Here is a 22,543-nt window from a genome sequence, read left to right as displayed (position 1 = left end):
GTTGGTCTTCCTTCCTGCTTCCTGTGCACTCGGCATCTGTGTGATGTCAGCAGCGCTAGGTTACAGATATAATCTTGAAACGACAAGAAAAAAGTTGTTAGTGACTTAAATAATGTGGCTACACAAAGAGGTAGATGTTTGCAGTCTTTGGTCACAAATATCCGTATACTATTAGAGGTTTACCATGATTGTAATAGTTAACTCTCAAGTACAGTATGTTATTCGGTGGCAATCTGACATGAAATGTTTGCAAGTAGATTTACAGTTAATGAAAAGTATTTCAGAGTATTTCAGATAAACCTAGTTTTTGATGAGGATTATTGAAAGAAATCCTCTTCAATCCTGCTTTTTACTCCTACAGAGAGCAACGACTGTAAGTTCATTTTACAATGTACGTCTTTAGACACGATCATTGATGTATATTGTGAGATTGTTAGTTTCGAAAAAAACCAGGATTTTCTTTCTGTTAACACTCTGTTAACTCCTCTTAGTCACAAATCTTGGCATTCCAAGGTGGAAAATTGTCATGAGTTTTGTTAGCATTAAATGAGAAGTAGCTATTCATTCCACATAGCAAGCAAGAACAGATAACCGGAGAAGACTGAGAAGTCATGTTAAATTCTAGACTAACAGGGCACTGTGCCGGAATTAAATGCCACTTGCATGTGCTCTGATGGTTTGCTACACCACAATAATTGACTACGTTATTGCAAATTTTACCTAGCAGATATCTTATCCGTCTCACAACTCTGAGGTTTGGTGTTCCAACTCAGGCTGTGACATTCCTGTACCTCTGCGATTGGCTGGCGACCAGTCTGGATGGGGTGTAGTCAAACGTTCATCTTGAGTGAACGTCTCATTTCAAAATGATGCTTTTTCTTCATGACTGATTGTTGTTTATATGTACTGTTTGTAGGCAGGACACATCGCTTCACATGTGAGGGCATCTCTGCTGCCTTACCATGGAAAAGGTGAAAAACATCAGACATGATGTGTGCTCATCATGTCTGATGAGCACACACACAAAAATGATCCTACATTTTGATGTGCATGATTCCTTAGGTACAAAGTGGGCGGCCAGATTCAGTTTTAAATGCTCAGTCGAATATCACCCCTCCTTTAATGAAGGAGAACTGTTGACCAATAGTTCGGCTAAGGAGATAAGGCTTGCTTGTGCGTTTTTATTACTGACTCGTTGTCTTGCAGGATCCTGAATGGTGTACTGTATAGCTAAAAATGAAGCAGGTTGTGAAGGGGCAGTTCCCATCTGGAAGAATCAGAAATGGCGCCGTAATGTGGCACCGGTGGAAAAATGCAGTGAGCTGAATCTTATGCCGTGAGTGCCCAAATTAGGTTTGTTCATTTGCTCCTAGTGCAACATGATTTTAAGAACCAGGCATCAGGAAACATTGTTGTGTCTGCATCTGAAAGTAGCAGGGGTTCATCCGTACTTGTCATTACAGATGGTTTCATGGCAAAATAACTCGGCTCCAGGGCGAGCGCTTGCTCTCCCCACACACTGTGTTTGAGCACCGACGACAAGGTGGAAGCACTACTGCATTAAATACGGCAATGGCCATCTTACCATTGACGGGGAAAACTACTTTGACAACCTGATCCAGCTGGTGGAGGTACAAAGCCAAATCAGATATCATGCCTTTGTTAAAAGACAATTCAGAGATTGCGTGCTTTCATGTGCGCGATCGGGTCGATTGTGGGAAGTTGGTTGCTTCAAAAGCCGATCTTTGGGCAAAATGGTGTGCGTGTGTGTGCGCGCGTGCGAGGAAGGGATGCCCATGTGTATGATGTGGCTCTTTGCAGGAACACGGTAAAAAAATGGCTCTTAGTCTCTGACTGGTTGGCCACCCCTGCTGTATTGTATAAAGTACATAAATATTCCATTAAATGTTGATTTTTTTTGTTACAAACCTCAACATAACATTATGTTCTGTTATGGATAAATACAGTATTTTCTATATACTAAATCTTCCATATTTTAGGCTTATTGTCATGTGACGAGAAAAAAACCCTTTTTTTTTCACTTGGCTGTGTAACAAACAAACGTGTCGCGATGCGGAACCATTTGCTCATCCCACGCGGACTTATTAGTTTGCTGCACATCATTGTGTGTCACGGCCAAATGTTTCCTGAAAACACAGGCAAGCCTCTCGTCTTGTAGACGCTAAACTCTTATCTCCAAAACTCGTCGATATTTATGTTGTTTTGATGATGGACAAGAACGACGATGTCTTTTATCGGGAGCTCCCAAAAGTGGTAAGTCAAATTTATCGGCCAGTTATTTTGAAATAGAGCATTTGAAAGCCTTTGGGAAATATGCCAATTCAAATGAACCCCCCCCCCCCCCCCACCCCCGCCAGGAGCTGCACGCTCATCTCAACGGCTCGGTGAGCTTCCAAACCATGGAGAAGCTCATTAAGCGAAAGCCACATCTTAACATTGAACACCACATGACGGCCATCGAGAAAGGTCAGCAGAGAACGTTGAATGAGTACGTATACCACTCGTGTGCTCTGCAATCAACACATGATCGCAGCGCCTGTTAATGTCTCAATATGGCGCGCTGCAGGTGCTTTCAGGTGTTCAAGGTCATTCATCAATTGGTGGACACGGAGGAGGACATCCTGATGGTGATAATAAAAAGTGTGATTTTTTTTATGGTTTCGGCAAGCATCATGGCAATGTTAGATCTTTTCATTCTAGGTGGCTAAAGATGTCATCAAGGAGTTTGCTGCCGACGGTGTCAAGTATTTAGAACTTAGGAGTACACCGAGAGAGGAGAAGAAAACAGGTTTGAGACATGAAATGCATCTTTTTATACACCAATTGCTGACAGTTAAGATGTTTCTCGTGTCTCGTCATTCTTCAGGGTTGACCAAAAAGAGTTACGTGGACACCATCATAAAAGCCATCCAGCAGTGTAAAGAGGAGGAGGTGGACATTGATGTCAGGTAGGCCCAAGATGAATATCCTAAAGTGAAGAAAGATGCTGACAGAGGTCAATATTTCTCTTGCAGGTTCCTAGTTGCCATTGATCGCAGGAATGGGACTGAGGTTGCCATGGAAACGGTGAAACTGGCCGAAGAGTACATGCTGTCTGCTGATGGGCTGGTGGTTGGACTTGATCTCAGTGGGGATCCGAGGGTACGCAAGCCATGTATTCTATACATGGTGACTAATATGCACACAAAATTATGGGTATCTCTCTGTCAATAAAAGAAAAACTCACAGTGGTCGAAATATTTTGAACTTTCCGAAAGTAATAATGGATTAAATAAAAACAAACAACCAATGAAAGTCACACATTGCTTTTTAATTGTAATCAGTCAGCAGGCCTATTTAAAGACTGACAGGTAGTCACTGTTTGGTGACATGGTGTGTATCACACCATTATTAGAGAAAGAGAGGGAGAGAGTTGTCTAAAGAGATTAGTATTTTTTTTGACAAGTACGTTAAAGGTAAAGGCTTTAAAACCATCTCTAAGCAGCACACAGTAAGTGAATTGGTCAAATCTAATCTGAAAATAACATCTAAAAAAAAAAAAAAAAACACCTATAACACTGGTTGGCGTCTAACGCCCATTCCAAGTCCCTCCATTCAATAAATGATCCGACCTGATGTCGTTTTCAGGTGGGTCATGGTAAAGACCTGCTTCCCGCCTTACAGCGAGCCAGGAACAATGGACTGAAGTTGTCACTGCACCTCTCCGAAGTAAGTTTTTGAAACATGCACTCATGGGCCACAACATTAGGAACGTGTGCTTATTGCGATACAAGGCAACTGAAATATTACAAAGGGGGTCTCGGTGTGATGCAGTACATTTCTGCATACATTTTTGGTTTGAGTAAGTATGTGACCTGCAGGAATTGGTTAAAGCTGAAAGCAATGCTCGAGTGTTAATGTTTGTCAATTATGCTCGGAGCCACAAATAGCACAGTGTCTCGAAGGAAGTGTGCCTTTAGCGTCGGTCTCCGAGGAGGAGAAGTGCTGACGCGTGGAGATGAATTGTCGCAGGTGCCGTCTCAGTTGGAGGAATCGGAGTTGCTGCTCAATCTGCCGCCGGATCGCATCGGGCATGGCACCTTCCTGCACCCTGACGTCGGCGGATCGCAGAGCCTCGTTGACAAAGTGGTGAAGAATAACATCCCTTTGGGTAAGGCCGAGGTGACCAGTGAATATTTATTACAACTGAAGTGTACTTACCGTGTGTGTGTGCTAGTGTTTTGGTTTTTTTCCCGATATCCCAATTAGTGTCTTTGTCCTCACTTGTAGGCCAATTCCACACACTTCTAAAAACAACTGTCTTAGCAGTGATGTTTTTTGTGATTTTTCAAACTTAAAAATGTGCCTTGGCTCAATAAACGTTGGGAATCACTGCACTCGAAGAAGTCACCTGAGTGCAATGACTGTCTCGCTCGTGAGCGCTACATGATAACTAGTAGAACATTTTTTATCATTCATATTAACTAGTTGCCTGCAATTTTCAAGTGCACAGTTTTGCTAAGTCGTCATTCTATGAAGGCTGAGAAATGTCATACAGTCGTGGAAAAAACGAAGTGAGAGAGCCGTTCAACTTCCCAGTCAGCAAAATTGGTCTGGCCCAGCTCTGGGGCAGACACGGCAGTACACTCGGCCCACATACCTCAACGAATGACGGTCCTGCAGTGGCCCACGTCTGGCATCCATGATGTGGGCCGCATTCGGCCCAGATCTGAGCCGCATTGTAAAACCATATCTGGCCCTACTCCGGCCCGACGCTGGGCCAGAACAGGTTCCTGATATCAGCCAGAATTCAACCTCAACTAAGCCACATCTTTCATGAGCCATATTTGACCCACATTAAAAAAAAAAAAAGTCTCAAAAACGACTGTTATAAAAATGTTTGTCATAATTTGTGAACCTCACATATAACTCCACATACACTGTAAAAATGCACTTTTCTTTATTTAACAGTGAACACAAAGTCCAAATTGGGATGCACCTTACTCTTGAACGGTATTTTTCTGTCCATCAAATTGTTGCGCTCTCCATGTCCTCTTTTCTTCTCATGCTCTCCTTCCTGTCACCACCCCGATCAGGAGCCAGATGAAGCCATCTTTTGATTGTGACATGAATTTCCTGGTCTGAGGCCCAAGATGTTAGGCTGTTAGGTCTCACAGCGGCTGTAAGAACTGTAAGAAAACAAGAATGGACAGTGTGTTAGGAAAACAAACATTTGTACATGTCATGAACAATGAATGGTCAGTAAAAATAACCCCTGAAATTTCTTATAATAATAATAATAATACATTTCATTTATAAGCGTCTTTCAAGACACTCTAGGACACTTTACAACCAAAACTAAACTAGGCGTGACGCTGTGGGGCGGAATATTTGCCACCAAAAACTAAACGTGAATAACTTTTAAATAGTTTATACTGAATTTGAATTACGTGAATTGAAGGTCAGTGTCTCGGATAATGGATGGAGTTGTATATTTTACTCTGAATAATAATGAATAACTCAATCTGAATTGTACAATCTGAATTTGAAACGATAGACTTTTTTTTCTTTGAAACTGGATTCCATCCTCACTGAAAATTAAATTGTTTATTTTCATATTCAGTCTTACAAATACAAAACAACGTTTTTTTCAACGTCAGACTTTGTTTTTGAATTGAGGTACTAAGTTTTAAATTAACTTTATGGTCAAGTATGAAGTATCCGGTTTGTATTGCAGCAAACGGAATCAAAATTAATTTCATTGTATTTCAGTGCAGAAAGGGTTCTTTTTGGCAGCACCTCTGACTGTTCAATCACCAACATTTTCACAAGTGATGTGTCGGTCGCGAACGAGCCGGTACAAAGAGTGAACGATAAGCCGAAAAAAACTACCATGTATAGTAAGGCGTTTTTAGGCAAAAAAAACGACCATGTATAGTAAGACGTTTTTCGACGAAAAAAACGACCATGAAGAGTAAGGCGTTTTAACAAAAAAAACAACAACAACCATGTATAGTAAGGTGTTTTTAGCTGAAAAAAACGACCATGTATAGTGAGGCGTTTTTTGCTGAAAAAAACGACCACGTATAGTAAGGCATTATGAGCCGAAAAAAACGACCACGTAGAGCATAGGTGTCAAACTCAGGTCCTGGAGGGCCGCTGTCCTGCATGTTTTCCAAGTCTCCCTGTTGCAACACACCTGATTTGAATGAACTGGTTCAATGTCAGGCTTCCGCAGAGCTTGCTGATGATCTGATCATTTGATCATCATTTTTAGCCAAAAAAACGACCCTGTATAGTAATGCGTTTTTAGATGAAAAAAAAGACCATGCGTTTTTCGACGAAAAAAACGACCATGTATAGAAAGGCGTTTTTAGCCGAAAAAAAACGACTATGTGTAGTAAGGCGTTTTTAGCTGAAAAAAACGACCATGTATAGTAAGGTGTTTTTAGCCGAGAAAAAAACGACCATGTATAGTAAGGCGTTTTGAGCCGAAAAAAAAGGACCACGTATAAGTAAGGTGTTTTTAGCCGAAAAAAACGACCATGTGTAGGAAGGTGTTTTTAGCCGGAAAAAAACGACCATATATATAGTAAGGCGTTTTTAGACGAAAAAAAACGACCATGTATAGTAAGGCGTTTTTAGACGAAAAAAAACGACCCTGTATAGGAATGCGTTTTTAGACGAAAAAAAAGACCATGTGTAGGAAGGCGTTTTTCGACGAAAAGAACGACCATGTATAGAAAGGTGTTTTTAGCCGAAAAAAATGACCATGTGTAGTAAGGCGTTTTTAGCCGAAAAAAACGACCCTGTATAGTAAGGTGTTTTTAGCCGAAAAAAACGACCATGTATATAGTAAGGCGTTTTTAGCCGAAAAAAACGACCATGAATAGTAAGGTGTTTTTGGATGAAAAAAATGACCATGTATATAGTCAGGCGTTTTTAGCCGAAAAAAAACGACCATGTATAGTAAGGCGGTTTTAGCCGAAAAACAAAGGCCATGATTAATAAAAAAACACAACTCCACTGCTCTGTGTGGTGCTTTGGCTCAGTGGTAGAGTGATGGAGTGTTCGATCCCTGGTTGTTGCAACAATGTCTACTCTTTAACCACCATAAACAACTTATAAACACAAAACAACCCAAAGGTTCATTGTGGTGAGTTAGCTCAGAGGTAGAAAGCTGAAGTCCCAAATCTAGCGGTTGGGTGTTTGATTCCCATTGTTTGCAGCAAGGTGACATCTTTCTTTAACCACCTTTTCAGATTTATTGAAGAAAACACAAAATAAACTAGTTATGTGGTGGTGTGGCTCAGGGGGTACAGAAACCATGTCCCAAACTAGCAGTTGGGTGTTCAATCCCCAGAGGTTTCAACCATATCCCTTCTTTCTTTGACCACCATGATAAGTAAGAATTATTTAAGTCTTTTTTTTTTCCCAGCTAAAAACGCCTTACTACACATGCCGTTTTTTTTCGGCGCAAAATGCCTTACTATATATACATGGTCGTTTTTTTTCGGCTAAAAACGCCTTACTATACATGGTCATTTTTTTCCGGCTAAAAACGCCTTACTATACATGGTGGTTTTTTTCGGCTAAAAACGCCTTACTCAATGGTCGGGTTTTTTTTCGGTTATAAACGCCTGACTATACATGGTCGTTTTTTTCGGCTAAAAACGCCTTACTCGATGGTCGTTTTTTTTTTCGGTCAAAAACGCCTTACTATACATGGTCGTTTTTTTCGGCTAAAAGATTTCGTCCAAAAACGCCTTACTATACATGGTGGGGTTTTTTTCGGCTAAAAACGCCTTACTATACATGGTCGTTTTTTTCAGTCAAAAAGGCCTTACTATTTATACATGGTCATTTTTCTCGGCTAAAAACGCCTTACACATGGTCGTTTTTTTCGGCTAAAAATTTCGTCCAAAAACGCCTTACTATACATGGTCGTTTTTTTTAGCTAAAAACGCCTTACTATACATGGTCGTTTTTTTCGGCTCAAAATTTCATCCTAAAACGCATTACTATACATGGTCGTTTTTTTCGGCTAAAAACTTCTTACTATACTTGGTCGGTTTTTTTCGGCTAAAAATTTCGTCCAAAAACGCCTTACTATACATGGTCGTTTTTTTCGGTCAAAAACGCGTTACTATACATGGTCGTTTTTTTTCGGTCAAAAACGCGTTACTATACATGGTCCTTTTTTTCGTCTAAAACCGCCTTACTATACATGGTCGGTTTTTTTCGGCTAAAAAATTCATCCAAAAACGCCTTACTATACATGGTCGTTTTTTTCGGCTAAAAACGCCTTACTCTACATGGTCGTTTTTTTTCGGCTAAAAACGCCTTACTATACATGGTGTTTTTTTTCGGTCAAAAACGCCTTCCTATACATGGTCGTTTTTTTTCGGCTAAAAACGCCTTACTATACATGGTCGTTTTTTTTCGGCTAAAAACGCCTTACTATACATGGTCGTTTTTTTCGGCTAAAAATTTCGTCCAAAAACGCCTTATTATACATTATCGTCTTTTTTCGGCTAAAAACGCCTTACTATACATGGTCGTTTTTTTCGGCTAAAACTTTCGTCCAAAAACGCCTTACTATACATGGTCGGTTTTTTTCGGCTAAAAACGACTTACTATACATGGTCGTTTTTTTTCGGCTAAAAATTTCGTCCAAAAACACCTGACTATACATGGTCATTTTTTTTTCGGTCAAAAACGCCTTACTATAAATGGTTGGTTTTTTTCGGCTAAAAACGCCTTACTCGATGGTCGTTTTTTTCGGTCAAAAACGCCATTTCTATACATGGTCGTTTTTTTCAGCTAAAAACGCCTTACTATACATGGTCGTTTTTTTCGGCTAAAAACGCCTTACTATACATGGTCGTTTTTTTTCGGCTAAAAATTTCGTCCAAAAATGCATTACTATACATGGTCGTTTTTTTTCGGCTAAAAATTTCGTCCAAAAACGCCTTACTATACATGATCGTTTTTTTTCGGTCAAAAACGCCTTACTATACATGGTTGTTTTTTTTCGACTAAAAACGCCTTATTCGATGGTCGTTTTTTTCGGTCAAAAACGCGTTACTATACATGGTCGTTTTTTTCGGCTAAAAACGCCTTACTATACATGGTCGTTTTTTTCGGCTAAAACTTTCGTCCAAAAACGCCTTACTATACATGGTCGGTTTTTTTCGGCTAAAAACGCCTTACTATACATGGTCGTTTTTTTGGGCTAAAAACGCTTTACTATACATGGTCGTTTTTTTCGGTCAAAAACGCCTTACTATACATGGTCGTTTTTTTGGGCTAAAAACGCTTTACTATACATGGTCGTTTTTTTCGGCGAAAAATTTCGGCTAAAAACGCCTTACTATTCATGGTCCTTTTTTTCGTCTAAAACCGCCTTACTATACATGGTCGGTTTTTTTCGGCTAAAAACGCCTTACTATTCATGGTCGTTTTTTTCGGCTAAAAACGCCTTACTATACATGGTCGTTTTTTTCGGTCAAAAACGCCTTACTATTCATGGTCGTTTTTTTCGTCTAAAAACGCCTTGCTATACATGGTCGTTTTTTTTCGGCTAAAAACGCCTTACTATACATGGTCGTTTTTTTCGGCTAAAAATTTCGTCCAAAAACGCCTTATTATACATTATCGTCTTTTTTCGGCTAAAAACGCCTTACTATACATGGTCGTTTTTTTCGGCTAAAACTTTCGTCCAAAAACGCCTTACTATACATGGTCGGTTTTTTTCGGCTAAAAACGCCTTACTATACATGGTCGTTTTTTTGGGCTAAAAACGCTTTACTATACATGGTCGTTTTTTTCGGTCAAAAACGCCTTACTATACATGGTCGTTTTTTTGGGCTAAAAACGCTTTACTATACATGGTCGTTTTTTTCGGCGAAAAATTTCGGCTAAAAACGCCTTACTATTCATGGTCCTTTTTTTCGTCTAAAACCGCCTTACTATACATGGTCGGTTTTTTTCGGCTAAAAACGCCTTACTATTCATGGTCGTTTTTTTCGGCTAAAAACGCCTTACTATACATGGTCGTTTTTTTCGGTCAAAAACGCCTTACTATTCATGGTCGTTTTTTTCGTCTAAAAACGCCTTGCTATACATGGTCGTTTTTTTTCGGCTCCAAACGCCTTACTCTACATGTCGTTTTTTTCGGCTAAAAACGCCTTCCTATAAATGGTCGTTTTTTTCGGCTAAAAACGCCTTACTATACATGGTCGTTTTTTTCGGCTAAAAACGTCTTACTATACTGTACATGGTCGGGTTTTTTTTCGGCTAAAATTTTCGTCCAAAAACGCCTTCCTATAAATGGTCGGGTTTTTTTTGGCTAAAAACGTCTTACTATACATGGTCGTTTTTTTCGGCTAAAAACGCCTTACTACACATGGTCGTTTTTTTCGGCTAAAAACACCTTTCTGTACATGGTTGTTTTTTTCGGCTAAAAACGCCATACTATACAGTACATCACTGGTGTCAATCTCATTTCACATGGTGGGCCACATCCGGCCTCGGTAGATGTCAAGTGGGCCGGACCATTAAAATGATAACATACTTTGCTATAAACAACCAAAACAATAAGTCTTTCCTTTGTTTTGGTATAAAGAATTACAAGAACATTTGGAAAATGTTGAAATGTAATGAACGTATCTTTTACAAAACATTTCATGAAGCACCTTACATTTCTTTCAACAAATGTGCAATTTACTTTTATCATTAACATGTATGCATTGCAACTGATCCCATTGATTGGACAAACTTTAACAAGTAATTGGTATTGAAAAATATAGTAATGCACTTAATGATTAAACAAGATTTATAAAGAAAGGAAGTTTTAAACCATTTACCTTTGCCACTCCTGGGCCCACATGCATTATGCCAGTGCGGACTCAAGGCCAGCTGTGCTAGCTTCATGCCGAATCCGGGCCAGATGCCTTTGCTGACTGGGTTGTGCGCATTCAGCCTTACTCGTGGGGACCAAATGTGTCCTAGTACAGCCCACATGTAGGACATCAAAACTCAACTGACTTGTGTCTTCCCCTTCCCTCCGCCAGAGCTTTGCTTGACATCAAACGTCAAAGGACAAACTGTCCCGTGTTATTCCAAGCACCATTTCAAGTATTGGTACCAGTTGGGCCACCCGAGTGTCATTTGTGTAAGTTTCCATCTCTTTGAAACAGCTGCAATGACTCGGGCTCCTGCTTGCCTTTTCTGTCTTTGAAAAATTCAACTTTATCGTAAATACGGCTTTCCCTAAATGTAAAAATTCATTTCCTTTGAAACATAATTTTTGACAAATATTTTGTACTGTTGAAAAAAAATAAAATCGTCCCTTCATTCTTTGTGCGTTTCAACTTATGTCGACATTTTAAGATTGACCAATTGAAACGATTTGATAACGTGAAGACTTTTCCCCTTTCATCTTATATGTAATTGATTTACTTTGCATTAAAAAAAACTGAAGTGAATTCAGAGATTTGGGGAAAATGACAAATGAGCACCACAGGTTATTTTTTTTCAGAATTTTTATTGCTTTTAGAAGCTTTCCCTGAAAATTAAGGACAATTAAGAACATAATTTTACAACTTTTTTCAGGGATTTTTATGAACTTTAAGGACCCGTGGGAACCCTGGTCAAAGGGTTTTTCATTTTGCAATTATCGCAGTATATTTGAGCATTGTAAATTTCTTTTGCTGTTTTGTTCTCTGGCAGACTGATGATAAGGGCGTGTTCAGTACAGACTTGTCCCAAGAATACCAGCTGGCAGCGTCCACGTTCGGCCTGGATCACGAGGCCGTGTGGACGCTTTCGTGGCAGGCCATCGACTTCATCTTCGCAGCAGACGGCATCAAGCAACAGCTGAAGCACAAGTGGGCACAACTACAGCCGCATGTGCTCAAATGACAGCCTCGGCCCGGCGTTGGCCAAAAGCTTACCTCACTTTATAGAAAAGGGAAAACTTTTTACATCTAAAATCTTTTGTAACAATCAGAACATTATAAAAAGTGAAAACACTTGATACCGTTGTGTTCGATCCTCCTGCTTTGAGATGCACAATTTGAATAAGTGATGAGACACTGTAGACATACCGATATATTTGTATCTATATATATGGCACACAAATTCTTGTGATTAAAAAAAAAAAGTCAAATGCTCTTCTGTCCATTTCTTGTATTCAACTAAAGTGACATCGCATTTCACTTGAACACCTTTTTTCCAAATTTGCCGTGCTTGTCCTTCTTGAACTTTCCTTGCTGCACGTCCTTCTTTTGCTTCCCGTGTTGAGGCCCTCCATTGCTCGCCGTGTCCTTTCCTGCATCAATTTTCCTCTTCTTGTCACTATTGGGAACAGGTTGAAAAGCAATGACATTTCTACAGTGGGTGCAAGCGTCAAATTTAATGCCTTGATCATATTTAATTTTTTTTCCAGTGTAACCATGGCTGTTGTCAGCTATTATTTTCGCCTTTTAATGATGGATGCTCGGAATGAAGCATACTGACATATTTAATGGCTAAGACTTTTGCTGTACAGCCTGCCGGCCTAACCTGAACCTCCAAGCACAGACATCCATTTATAACTCAGATTAATTAGTTTTTCTGTCCGATCTGATATCAGCTTCAATGTGGTCAGAATCCTGAGTGTCGTTACGGCACCTTTTAATGCTGACCATCGCCGTGTTCCCAGCTTTCTTCAGCACTTCGTCCCAGTCCTCATCATGTCCGCGGATCTTGTACCTAGAACCTCAAAAGGATTAGATCACATCGACATCAAACTTGTCATTGGATGCACGTGCTGAGATGCGCCATACTTACTCTTCCAGGTAGAGTTCCTTCACTTTCTCTTTATCCTGCTTGAGTTTCTCCTCAAACTCTTTTGCCGCCTCATTCTAAGCAAAAAAGAAACAATCTTCAAATAATTGTTCAATTGTAAATGATAGGAAAAATAAATTATTTTCTTAAAAGAGAATTTCACTTTTTTTAAAAAAACTTTTTTGCGACCTCTAAATTGTCCTCAGGTGGGAATGTGAGTGAATTTTTTGTCCTTTTGATATTTTTTTTTAAAGAAAAAAAAATAGTAATGAGTTTAAAATTGGAACTGTTTGAAGAAAATTACAGGTACCCAGCTTTCCGCTTTTCTTTTGAAATTGGAGACTGGGGGTTGAGCGCATTGGAAAAGGAAGAGCTGTTAAAGTTGGAAAAGTTTGAATTAGTCAAAAAGTGTTAAAATGAGAGGTTTAACTCCCCAAAATGCTAACTTTTAGATTTTGGGGGGGGGGGACTATAGAATAGGAATGACCTGAACAGAGTAAGCTTGGAATGGTTTGAATTGGCCCAAAAGTGGACCACCCCCAATTTTTTTTTTTAAATTATGGTCTTTTACTTTGAACCCCCCCCCCTATATATATATATATATATATATATATATATATATAAAATTGGAATCATTGAAACAGTTTGAATTGGTCAAGAAATGTGGAAATTAAAGCAAAAACCTGAAATTTAAATTCAGGGCTTCTATTTAAAAAAAAAAATTACCACAAAAAATTCTGAATATTTGGAATGATTTGCATCAGAGAAGAAATGTGTAAGTTAGAGATAAATCTCAAATTTTGTGGGCAATTACGACTTTAGTGATAGGCACTGGGTTTCAATTTGCTGCGTGGTAAATCTGTTAGTGAGGCTTTGTGAGAACGGCCGTACCAGATCATCCTGGAGGCTTCGGACTGTCGGCTCCATGGTGACGTCTTTTGTTGTTGCCATGTCCGCTTCAATGGCCTTTTCTTGGATGCTGGTAAAAATCTACAACATACAGGCTGCATCTCAGTGGAGAGGATCATAAAGTAGGAACATTGGTGCATCACGCTGGCATCCATCTCGGTTACATAACTGAACTCATGAGATGCCAAGTCAGATATTTGGCAGAATAAAATTCCCATAATCGATGAATAAATTGATATTTTTTTTTAAAAAAGTATATATAATGAATGGGGCGGCCCGGTAGTCCAGTGGTTAGCACGTCGGCTTCACAGTGCAGAGGTACCGGGTTCGATTCCAGCTCCGGCCTCCCTGTGTGGAGTTTGCATGTTCTCCCCGGGCCTGCGTGGGTTTTCTCCGGGTGCTCCGGTTTCCTCCCACATTCCAAAAAACATGCATGGCAGGCTGTTTGGACGTTCTAAATTGTCCCTGGGTGTGAGTGTGGGCGTGGATGGTTGTTCGTCTCTGTGTGCCCTGCGATTGGCTGGCAACCAGTTCAGGGTGTCCCCCGCCTACTGCCTGAAGACTGCTGGGATAGGCTCCAGCACCCCCTGCGACCCTAGTGAGGATCAAGCGGTTCGGAAAATGGATGGATGGATGGATATAATGAATGAAAATGGATTTTTTGATCCTTTAACGCTCACAACAAATAAGATATGAATTACATTTGACAGTTTTACAATATTTTGACCTTTTGTATAACTTTAAACAGAGGGAAAAATCGCCCAAAATTGGTATTTTTGGAAGGGATGCGAGGGTGTTGACTTTGTCGTATGTTAACGTGTGGAACCCCCCGCCCCCTCCCAAATAACCAGCCAGTGTTTGTCGACAGCCAACATTGGCGGTTCGTTTCGTCGGTCGGGCTTGAGTCGCGACGGGTGTGAACATACTTGCACAAATTTGCGCAGGAGGCGGTTGAAGAGGCCCATGAGCTGCGAGCTTGGGAGGTTCACCTCCCTCTCCAACTGGTCCACCGATTTGTGTTGCAGTCCGATGCCCAGCAGCATTGCCTGGAAAACAGTTTCCTATTGAGACAGGGCTTTGACGCCACAGAAAGGGCACCAAAAAAAAACAACTATTGAACTTTTTAGCGACTAGCTTAAAAAAACACACACACAAAGAGGAGAATTTCTGAAGAGCGAACGTGGCTTACACACTGCGCCACTGACAGTGAGACGTCACCCAGCTGATTGAGGAAGAACAAGCGCGCCACGGTCGGGATCAGGTCCATGATGAGGTGGTAGTCCACCATGCTGCGCGAGTACAATTCCAGACGCTTGAGGTCGTACGGGCTGAAGTGGACCGCCAGCTCTGAGGCACTCATCGCTGCCAGGAGCAGAGACGAAGAGTGAGCCGTGAGACGCCGGCGAGGAGCGCCCCCCCCCTGCGCCCAACCTACCGCTCGCTGCTTCTTTGGTGCTCTTGTTCTGCAGGACGCTGAGGGCCAGGCTCGGCGGGAAGCTGCTGAACTGGTAGGAGAGCAGGGACAGGAAACGCCTGCGGAAATCTGAAGGACGCAACAAGGCTCGGTGGGGAGATATACAGAATGAGATGAAAGACCAGAGAAGTGGTGTAGACGTTCACCTTTGCGGAATGCAGACAACCACTGGCTCGGCCGCTCGTCACTGTGCAGCTCCTTCAGCATCACGCACGAGTGCTCGCCCGTCAGGTCGTTCTGCCAAAAGCACAAACGTGCATGAACACGCAGCAGACAAAGTGGACACTGTCTGGCCTCACACTTTTTGTTTGGCTGAAAATTTGGATTCAGTCAATGAAATCGCAATTTGATTTTTTGTCGCAACGATCCTCCTCAAACCCTAAAAGTAATAAATACGAAATGTAAATGAGGTGATTTACAATACAGTCGCAAAGTAAATGTTGTTTTATGTCGAGTGGTTTTCCGTAAAAAATAAAATAAAATCTGCCCTGTTCTTGAAAAAATATATTTTCATCGTATTAAAAAAAAGATTAACTCTTGCACCCGATTAAAAAATTGCCCAATTTGTATTTTTTTTCTTTAAAAATAAGAATCAAAAAATTCTGCCTTAAAAAAAAAAGAAGACTACTATTTCCATAACTTACATTTCCTCCCCACAATTTTTCCAAAAACAAAAACCAAACAAAATATGATTTTATTTTTGTATGATGTCTTTTTCTTGTAACATTATACTTTTATTTTGTACGGTTACAATCATTTGTTCTCTTTTACTGCGGCTCACAATTGTTTTTCCATCAGTTTGTCTCGATTTACGATGTGTTCTGTCTCTTACCGTCATAAATTTTAAAAAATTGTAGACTATTAATTTCTTACGTAGTTTATTGTTTTAGCCGTCTTGGTTTTCATGCGCCTGATTTTGACCCTGTGTGCAGTACTTGGGAGGCAGCTGTGATTATTTTTTAAAGTGCTCTCGAAAAAACGTGGACTTGAGTTTTTGGAAGTGTGTAAACTTAGCAGCACAAATTCAAATACATTGAGACGACAGTCATCTTCCATACTTACTGGCGTTTGTCTCAAGTAGACCGTCGTATAGCCTGCTTTCTTCCAGAATCTGCCAAATCGAAAAAAAAAACCCAACAACACATTTTTCACTGAAGAACATCTTTCGACCTTGCTGCGCTTCTTCCCCACTGAAGCGTGTTCTCACTTGAGCAGCTGCGTCGTCAGCCCGTAGGAGACCCCCAGGTAGTCCAGTCGCTCCGCTTGCCTCTCGCTCAGCTTCAGCAGCAGCGGCGGGAGCTCCTTGCGAGGCGTCACGACCTCCTCGAGGAGCGTGACGGCCTGCGACCGCATTCGGGAGCGTTTGGGTCTCGTCTCATTCAAACGACTTGCCGCGAATCCGTTTCATTGAACTACCTCACTGCTGACGGGAGTGATTTCATTGCGCTGGGGCGCCGCGCTCTCATCCATGGTGGGGAACTTGCCCTCGTAGTACATCTGCAGCAGCTGGAGCACTCTCGAGCCGTAGCCCATCTGTTGGCCAGAAAAAGGACCGTTGCTTTTTAAAATCAAATGTTGCCCTTGAGCACTGAAGTTTGCCCGCCTCTGCTACATAAAGTACAGATATTATTTTTATGCTAGGAGCTAAGACTGGATTAAAACAATTTTGTATGGCCTTTACCCCTTGATAGTCTGGATTCACAGCGATTCGCACCACCCTGCCTCCAGACAGGCTGCCAAACTCCGGATCTTGGAACTGTCGGTAAAAGGCTCAATGAGAAATTCCAAACAAAAGACAATTTTACGGTCCAGTTCGTGCGCACCTGTTCAGACACGGTCCATGGAATGAGGTCGCCGGACGCTTTCTTCCCTCGAGAGAGGCTGTTGAGGATGGACTGTCGGGATATTTCGCCTTCCAGACACACCTGCGCATTCCCAGAGAATGAGATACCGCATAGTGAGGCGCATGGTGGAATATTCTTTTTATGGTAGCGTTGAAGTAAACATGAGCAAACATCATGCTAAACATGAGCCTCATCGTTATCATGCACAGCACAATCGTTGACTCCGTACATTGCACACAAGGCACGCTGCTCTGATCCATTTCCACGTTAACTCACTCGGTACCGGCCCATTCTAGACTGAGTCTGAAAAGACGTTTAAAAACGTCTTTGGGAGTGAATGAGTTCAGCACCTGCACCACAGCGAGGACCTCGGGCAGAGAGTTCTGCGTCGGGGGGACGGGCGGCAGAAGACAGAAGAGGTGATGGGCCGGCGCGTCGGACAACATCTGCAAGTCATTGGGCGAATTCTGGAGGGGAAGAGAAGAGGTCAGTGGGTGAAGAGAAGAAGAAATGGAGTCACTGGAAAAGCGGCTTCAGGTCTCACCTTGTAGTGGGACGCCACATAAAGAGCCATCAGCCTCTGCAGGAAGGCCTCGGACGCCTTGTGGTAGCAAAACAGTGTGTCTCTGTTGACGTAATATCTAATCGCAGGTTGTTAAGGTGGAACACTTGTTCCATCTCTGTTCAAGAAGCATTAGCCCAGTTGAAGCTAGCGACATGAGGCTAACCCCGATTCATGCCCCTTTACCCAATCAAATAGTCCAGGGATACAAGTCACAGGTTTGTGGAAGAGGACAACCGGAGATGAGTCTCGGAATGTTCAGGCAGTCCAGGCAGAGCAGCTCATTGAGCCACTTCTCCACTGCGTCACCCGCCGCGTATCGAATGGACTCGTGCAAGCCGACCTCGTGAAGTGTGCGAGCTGCGGGGGGGAGCCGACAGACGAGTAAGATGCTAGAATGGGAAACCTACAGTACAGTACAAGCGCACCTGCCGCTAGCCTGGCTGTGGTGCTGGTCCTGTTCTCGGCTGACATGTTCTGTTGGCTGTCGGCGCTCTGCTGCCTCAACTGCTGGATCAGTTTGAGGGAGAGCGAGCGACCGGTGCCTTCGTAGCTGCAGAGTCAAATGGAAGTACCTCAAAAAGATGCATTTGGCCAACACAAATTTAATATGATCCATTATAAGTGTTGTATATATACAGTATATTTTTTAAATCCAACTTCCTGTCAGAGAGGTAGTCATTAAACAATGAAGTTATTGCAGTTCATTGCGGGTCATTGTTCAGTCCACATCATTCCCAACTTTTTCAATTAGCATTTCAGCCTTCACACGCAGGATATTGAGAAATTGCATACTCTCGTTACAAAATTGGCGCAAACACAACATTGCTGATAGAACACCATAACTATGGCGAAGCATGCAAGCATGACAACTGAAATTGAGGCCTGCGTCAAGGTTGAGTCTTTTGCCTTGTTCATTTTTGTTTACGAATGCATTTGCGCTATGATTTGGCTTCTTGTACACATGAGATGTGTTATTTTTGTTTTATTCTGCTCCCCCCAAAAATTTTTGAAATGATTTTTGGGGCATTTTTTAAATCATTTACATGACAGGAAGCGGACATTTTAACACGGGTGTGTGGACTTTTATATTCCCTGTACATGGACCAAAGATAGGATCAACATATTCAGTGAAAACGTACTCACCCGTTGATAGTGGAGGCCATGAAAACCAGATATGGTCCCAGCAGCTTCTTGACCAGCGGTAAGGGGATGGCAGCAGCCTCATCAATCACCAAAAGTTCAGCCTGGCCTAATTTGACAGCGTCACCCGGATGGATATACTGCAGACAAAAAGGTTCTGTGTGTCTAGATGGAAGCGACGCACACACTGAAAACTGATCGGGGACCGTGTGTTTACCTGAATGGTCTGCCTGTGCTCTTTAAAGACGTTCACCCTCACGACCGCTTTGTTGAACTCTGGATTCAGCGATTGGATGATCTCATAGTCCAGATGCTCCTACAAGAAACCAAGACGACGTGAAGCGCGGGGGTGATCAACAGTTGACATGATGCGCACACGCATTACCTGATACTGAAGCGCATCGAAGCCTTTAAAGATGAACTCAAACATGGTGTGGAGGTTGTCTGGGCTCGGGGAGGTTACAAAAATGTTGGAGTAGCTGGAAATGACATAAGAACACTGTTAGAGAGGGCCGTAAATTATGTTTAGTCTATCATGTTGTTGGGGCAGCACTTCAATGAGACACATTGCTTGTTATTCATTCGTGTATTGGCCACTCTTCATACTCTTGTGGACTTATTCCTACCCAAAGGCCACAGCTCCAGCGACAGCCAGCCCCAGCGCGGCGGATTTGCCTCGGCCACGAGCAGCCGTAAGAGCCACGGTACTCCTCAGGGTCTTCTCCGAGATGGCTTCGATGAACTTCAGCACAGCTTTGGCCTGACGAAGAACACGCGTCATTAGATAGAGCTACAAATTCCGACATGGCAGACGTTCTCCTGACAAATCAGAGTTGAACCACAATCTTCAGGATTAATATGCCCCAAATAACGTACAAAACTTGACTTGAATCAAGACGACGTCTATCTTTCATGAGAGACATCGCCGCAAACTTTTTGGTTTTTGTGGCGCTTTTTGGTAACACTTGTTATAAGAAGCACTCTTAACTCATTCAGTACCAGCCAATTCTGGACCAAGTCTGAAAAGACGTTTATAAACGTCGTTGGGAGTGAATGAGTTAAGAGGCAAAGAACAAGTATCCACCCAAAGCTACATGTCGATGTCTATCTAGCAATCCAACTACCTTTTTAAGTATGTCCATGTTTTTAAATGTTGCACACAAGAAATATCCCATATTAAAAAATAAATCAAAAGCTAATCATAAAACTAATACACAAACGCAACTAAAATAGAAACTAATAAAAACCAACAAGCTCTCTTTAAAAGCTAAATTAATTTAAAAAAGTAAAACCAAAACATAAGTGAACTATAATCAGAATCATCTTTATTGGCCTAGTATGGAGAACACACAAGGAATTTGTCTTGGTGATGAAAAATCCCAAATGATTCCAACCCTGATTCAGTGTTTAATTTCAGGACGTTCAATACAAAAGGATTTTCACCTGGTCCATGGTCCTGCAGTTATCTACCAACACACCCACTGGCTGAGTGTCCTGGAGAGTCTCTTTGAGGTCTTTCAGCTCCTGTTCTTTTGGAGACAAACCATCCTCCTGAGTCACGAGGGGGGTGGGGGGGATGATTAGTTCCAGAGCGCCGAGTCAACAAAAAAGAAGCCGCGGTTTTATGTACGGGCACCTGCGTCTTTGGCGGAACAGGCTTAATGTTGGCCATGTGGCTGGAGATGGGCAGGATGTTGAGTTGGTCGTCGATGACGACACAGTTTTTGCAGGAGGCAAGGGACAGGATGAACCTAAGAAAAGACAACAGGAACACTTAGTCATTGCTGTGAAGTGTTCTTCATGTAAACAGAATTTACCTCTCATTGAACCTTCCAACCACTTCCTGATGAGCCTCAGTTCTGTAACGAGCATGCACATCCTGGAAGAAAAGTTCACAATAATTATTGTATCATGTAACTTCGAAAGAGGTGCGATATGGCTAGATCAGCTTAGCTGAAGGGAGACAATTTCATTTTATTGCTCTCAAGTTGCATAAATTCAGATATGCGGACCTGCATTGTGGAAAAGTCGAAAGACTTACCATGGTCATTGTGTAGAGTTGCTTGAGGGAGTTGACTGTCCGTAACAGTATGACTACAATACCGCCACCTTCAACTGTCTCAACAGTTCTGGCTAGTAGGTTGGGAGTGAGGGCTTCAAAATCCTGTGCAAGAAGGTCAACAAAACGCTCACAATTTCATCTCCACTTTCATTTGGGCAATGGTGGATCTGGAAAACATTGATGGACTCACCTGTAGGACACACATGCCAAAGGTGTTACCCAATATCTTGTGAGTCTCATTGTAGTAACAGTAGCGAATGTTCGTGGCAGCAACAAAAAGCTCAAAAGGGTCATCCTGATTCAGATTCAATGTGCCCGTTTTTATTTTCTTCTGCAGCTGCTTCATACGTTTCTTGCGATTGCTGCATGGACACACGTGAGATCAACTGTTAAAAACTCCAAACAAGGAGGGAATACGAGAGGACGTGCATTGTCACCTGCTGAAGCCAAGTTCTTTTTTGTAGCACCACAGAACGGATGGTCGAGCTCGAACGCTTGCTTTGGAGAGCATGTGATGCAGAATCACCACCTGGACCATAAACACAAATTAATGGCCATCCTGCTGAGTGCCAACAAACCCAAATCCAGTAATAGAATCGGGAAGTTACCTGATCTCTTCCGCGATCGCCCACCACGACAAACATGGTGCGATGCTGCAGAGCAACTCCATTATCGATCTGGACACGAATGCGGTTGTCAACTTTCTTGCGGACAGTTGCCATTCTTTTACTGGGGGGAAAACACAACGGAATCACTCACTTTGTTACCTTAGCACTGCATTGAGCTGCACCACAACATCACAAGCGTCAACATGATTGTTCATTCATATATTCATGTATGAATAAGTGTCTATGAAATAATAAGACCTAGCAATATTTGAAAGCACGCATAATTCCAATGTTACCTTGTATCTCCAAAATTTTCCAAATTCGAAATTTTCGTTTAGATGTATGCTGCTATCACGCGAGTGTTAAACTCACATGGAGCGACACGTTTCATAAAGGACCCTTTACCGACGTCATTATCCTGCGACGCGGGTCTTCCCAATCCGAAAATTACTTTTTTTCACCGCACGCGCAGTCCAAGATTTTTTTCCCAACTAGTTAAATTGCTAACTTATGATTTTTGGTGTCTCACGGATAATACCAGTTATATTATCCGATGCCGGCACCTTTTGTTAATATATTTTGAGAAAGGTTTTAAAGCCCCGAGACCGTTATTAGCGCTTGAAATTGATTTACAACTTGAACGATGTGACAAAAGCCTGATCATTAGCTTTTTGGGTCAAATATGTACAAATGGAATTACATTTTTGTATCTTGCTTGACAATAAATAAATAAATAAAAATCACATTTGTCACAATATGCCACCAGGGGCGCTATTACCGCAGAAAAAATGCAGTACGTTACTTATCACAATAGCGGCTTGCCTCGTTAGTTCATTGAAATGTCAATAGTTCTGGAGCTGTACTCATAATAATATAAAGTTATGCAATACAAAATCATGTGGGGCACATAAGTGTTGGTGGTTCCCAAGCCTGTCTCACAGCTCTTGGGTACATAAGTGTTGGTGGTTCCCAAGCCTGTCTCACAGCTCTTGGGTTCAAATCTTGCCTTGGGCCTTCTAATATTGCATGGGTTTTCGCCAACATCTTCCCACACTGCAAGCAAAACGGGTTGATTGGTTGTGTGCTCTGTGACTGACCGACACCAAGTCC

At 41.8% G+C, this 22,543-nt stretch overlaps 2 protein-coding genes across 4 annotated transcripts; one reads left to right on the top strand and one right to left on the bottom strand.

Annotated features, from left to right (window-relative positions):
* Positions 1-12: 12 nt before the first annotated feature.
* mapda (N6-Methyl-AMP deaminase) lies at positions 13-12,172 on the top strand. 3 transcript variants are annotated; one of them, XM_086108325.1, is made up of 13 exons: positions 13-373; positions 917-971; positions 1,207-1,353; positions 1,464-2,274; positions 2,379-2,509; positions 2,588-2,648; positions 2,722-2,809; positions 2,888-2,969; positions 3,036-3,162; positions 3,649-3,729; positions 4,033-4,171; positions 11,076-11,176; positions 11,734-12,172. In XM_086108325.1, the coding sequence occupies exons 4-13, from the start codon at positions 2,227-2,229 to the stop codon at positions 11,923-11,925; spliced, it is 1,050 nt and encodes a 349-aa protein (XP_085964451.1). In that variant the 5' UTR covers positions 13-373; positions 917-971; positions 1,207-1,353; positions 1,464-2,226; the 3' UTR covers positions 11,926-12,172. The 3 variants fall into 3 exon arrangements, with proteins under 3 accessions (XP_085964451.1, XP_085964450.1, XP_085964452.1); XM_086108324.1 differs by having other exon boundaries at positions 917-1,353; XM_086108326.1 differs by having other exon boundaries at positions 15-373; positions 917-1,353; positions 1,464-1,631.
* Positions 12,173-12,177: 5 nt separating this feature from the next.
* nat10 (N-acetyltransferase 10) lies at positions 12,178-21,829 on the bottom strand. The gene is made up of 29 exons (XM_086108320.1): positions 21,730-21,829; positions 21,434-21,554; positions 21,263-21,354; positions 21,016-21,187; positions 20,805-20,927; positions 20,581-20,642; positions 20,400-20,514; positions 20,207-20,314; positions 19,390-19,523; positions 19,149-19,242; positions 18,981-19,079; positions 18,767-18,903; positions 18,049-18,173; positions 17,830-17,980; positions 17,603-17,699; positions 17,409-17,525; positions 17,038-17,139; positions 16,896-16,970; positions 16,631-16,747; positions 16,422-16,555; positions 16,277-16,325; positions 15,361-15,451; positions 15,176-15,283; positions 14,930-15,102; positions 14,667-14,786; positions 13,723-13,821; positions 12,835-12,908; positions 12,676-12,756; positions 12,178-12,360 (listed from the first exon to the last, which is right to left on the bottom strand). Exons 2-29 carry the CDS (start codon positions 21,545-21,547, stop codon positions 12,219-12,221), a joined length of 3,105 nt encoding a protein of 1,034 aa, XP_085964446.1. The 5' UTR covers positions 21,548-21,554; positions 21,730-21,829; the 3' UTR covers positions 12,178-12,218.
* Between the last annotated feature and the right edge of the window lie 714 nt (positions 21,830-22,543).

The sequence above is a fragment of the Hippocampus guttulatus genome, chromosome 4, assembly GCF_054856545.1.
Source record: "Hippocampus guttulatus isolate MCC_2025c chromosome 4, RoL_Hgut_1.0, whole genome shotgun sequence".
NCBI classification, from domain to species: Eukaryota; Metazoa; Chordata; class Actinopteri; order Syngnathiformes; family Syngnathidae; genus Hippocampus; species Hippocampus guttulatus.
The sequence above is the reverse complement of the archived record's forward strand: the minus strand, read 5'-3'. Positions and strand labels throughout refer to the sequence as shown.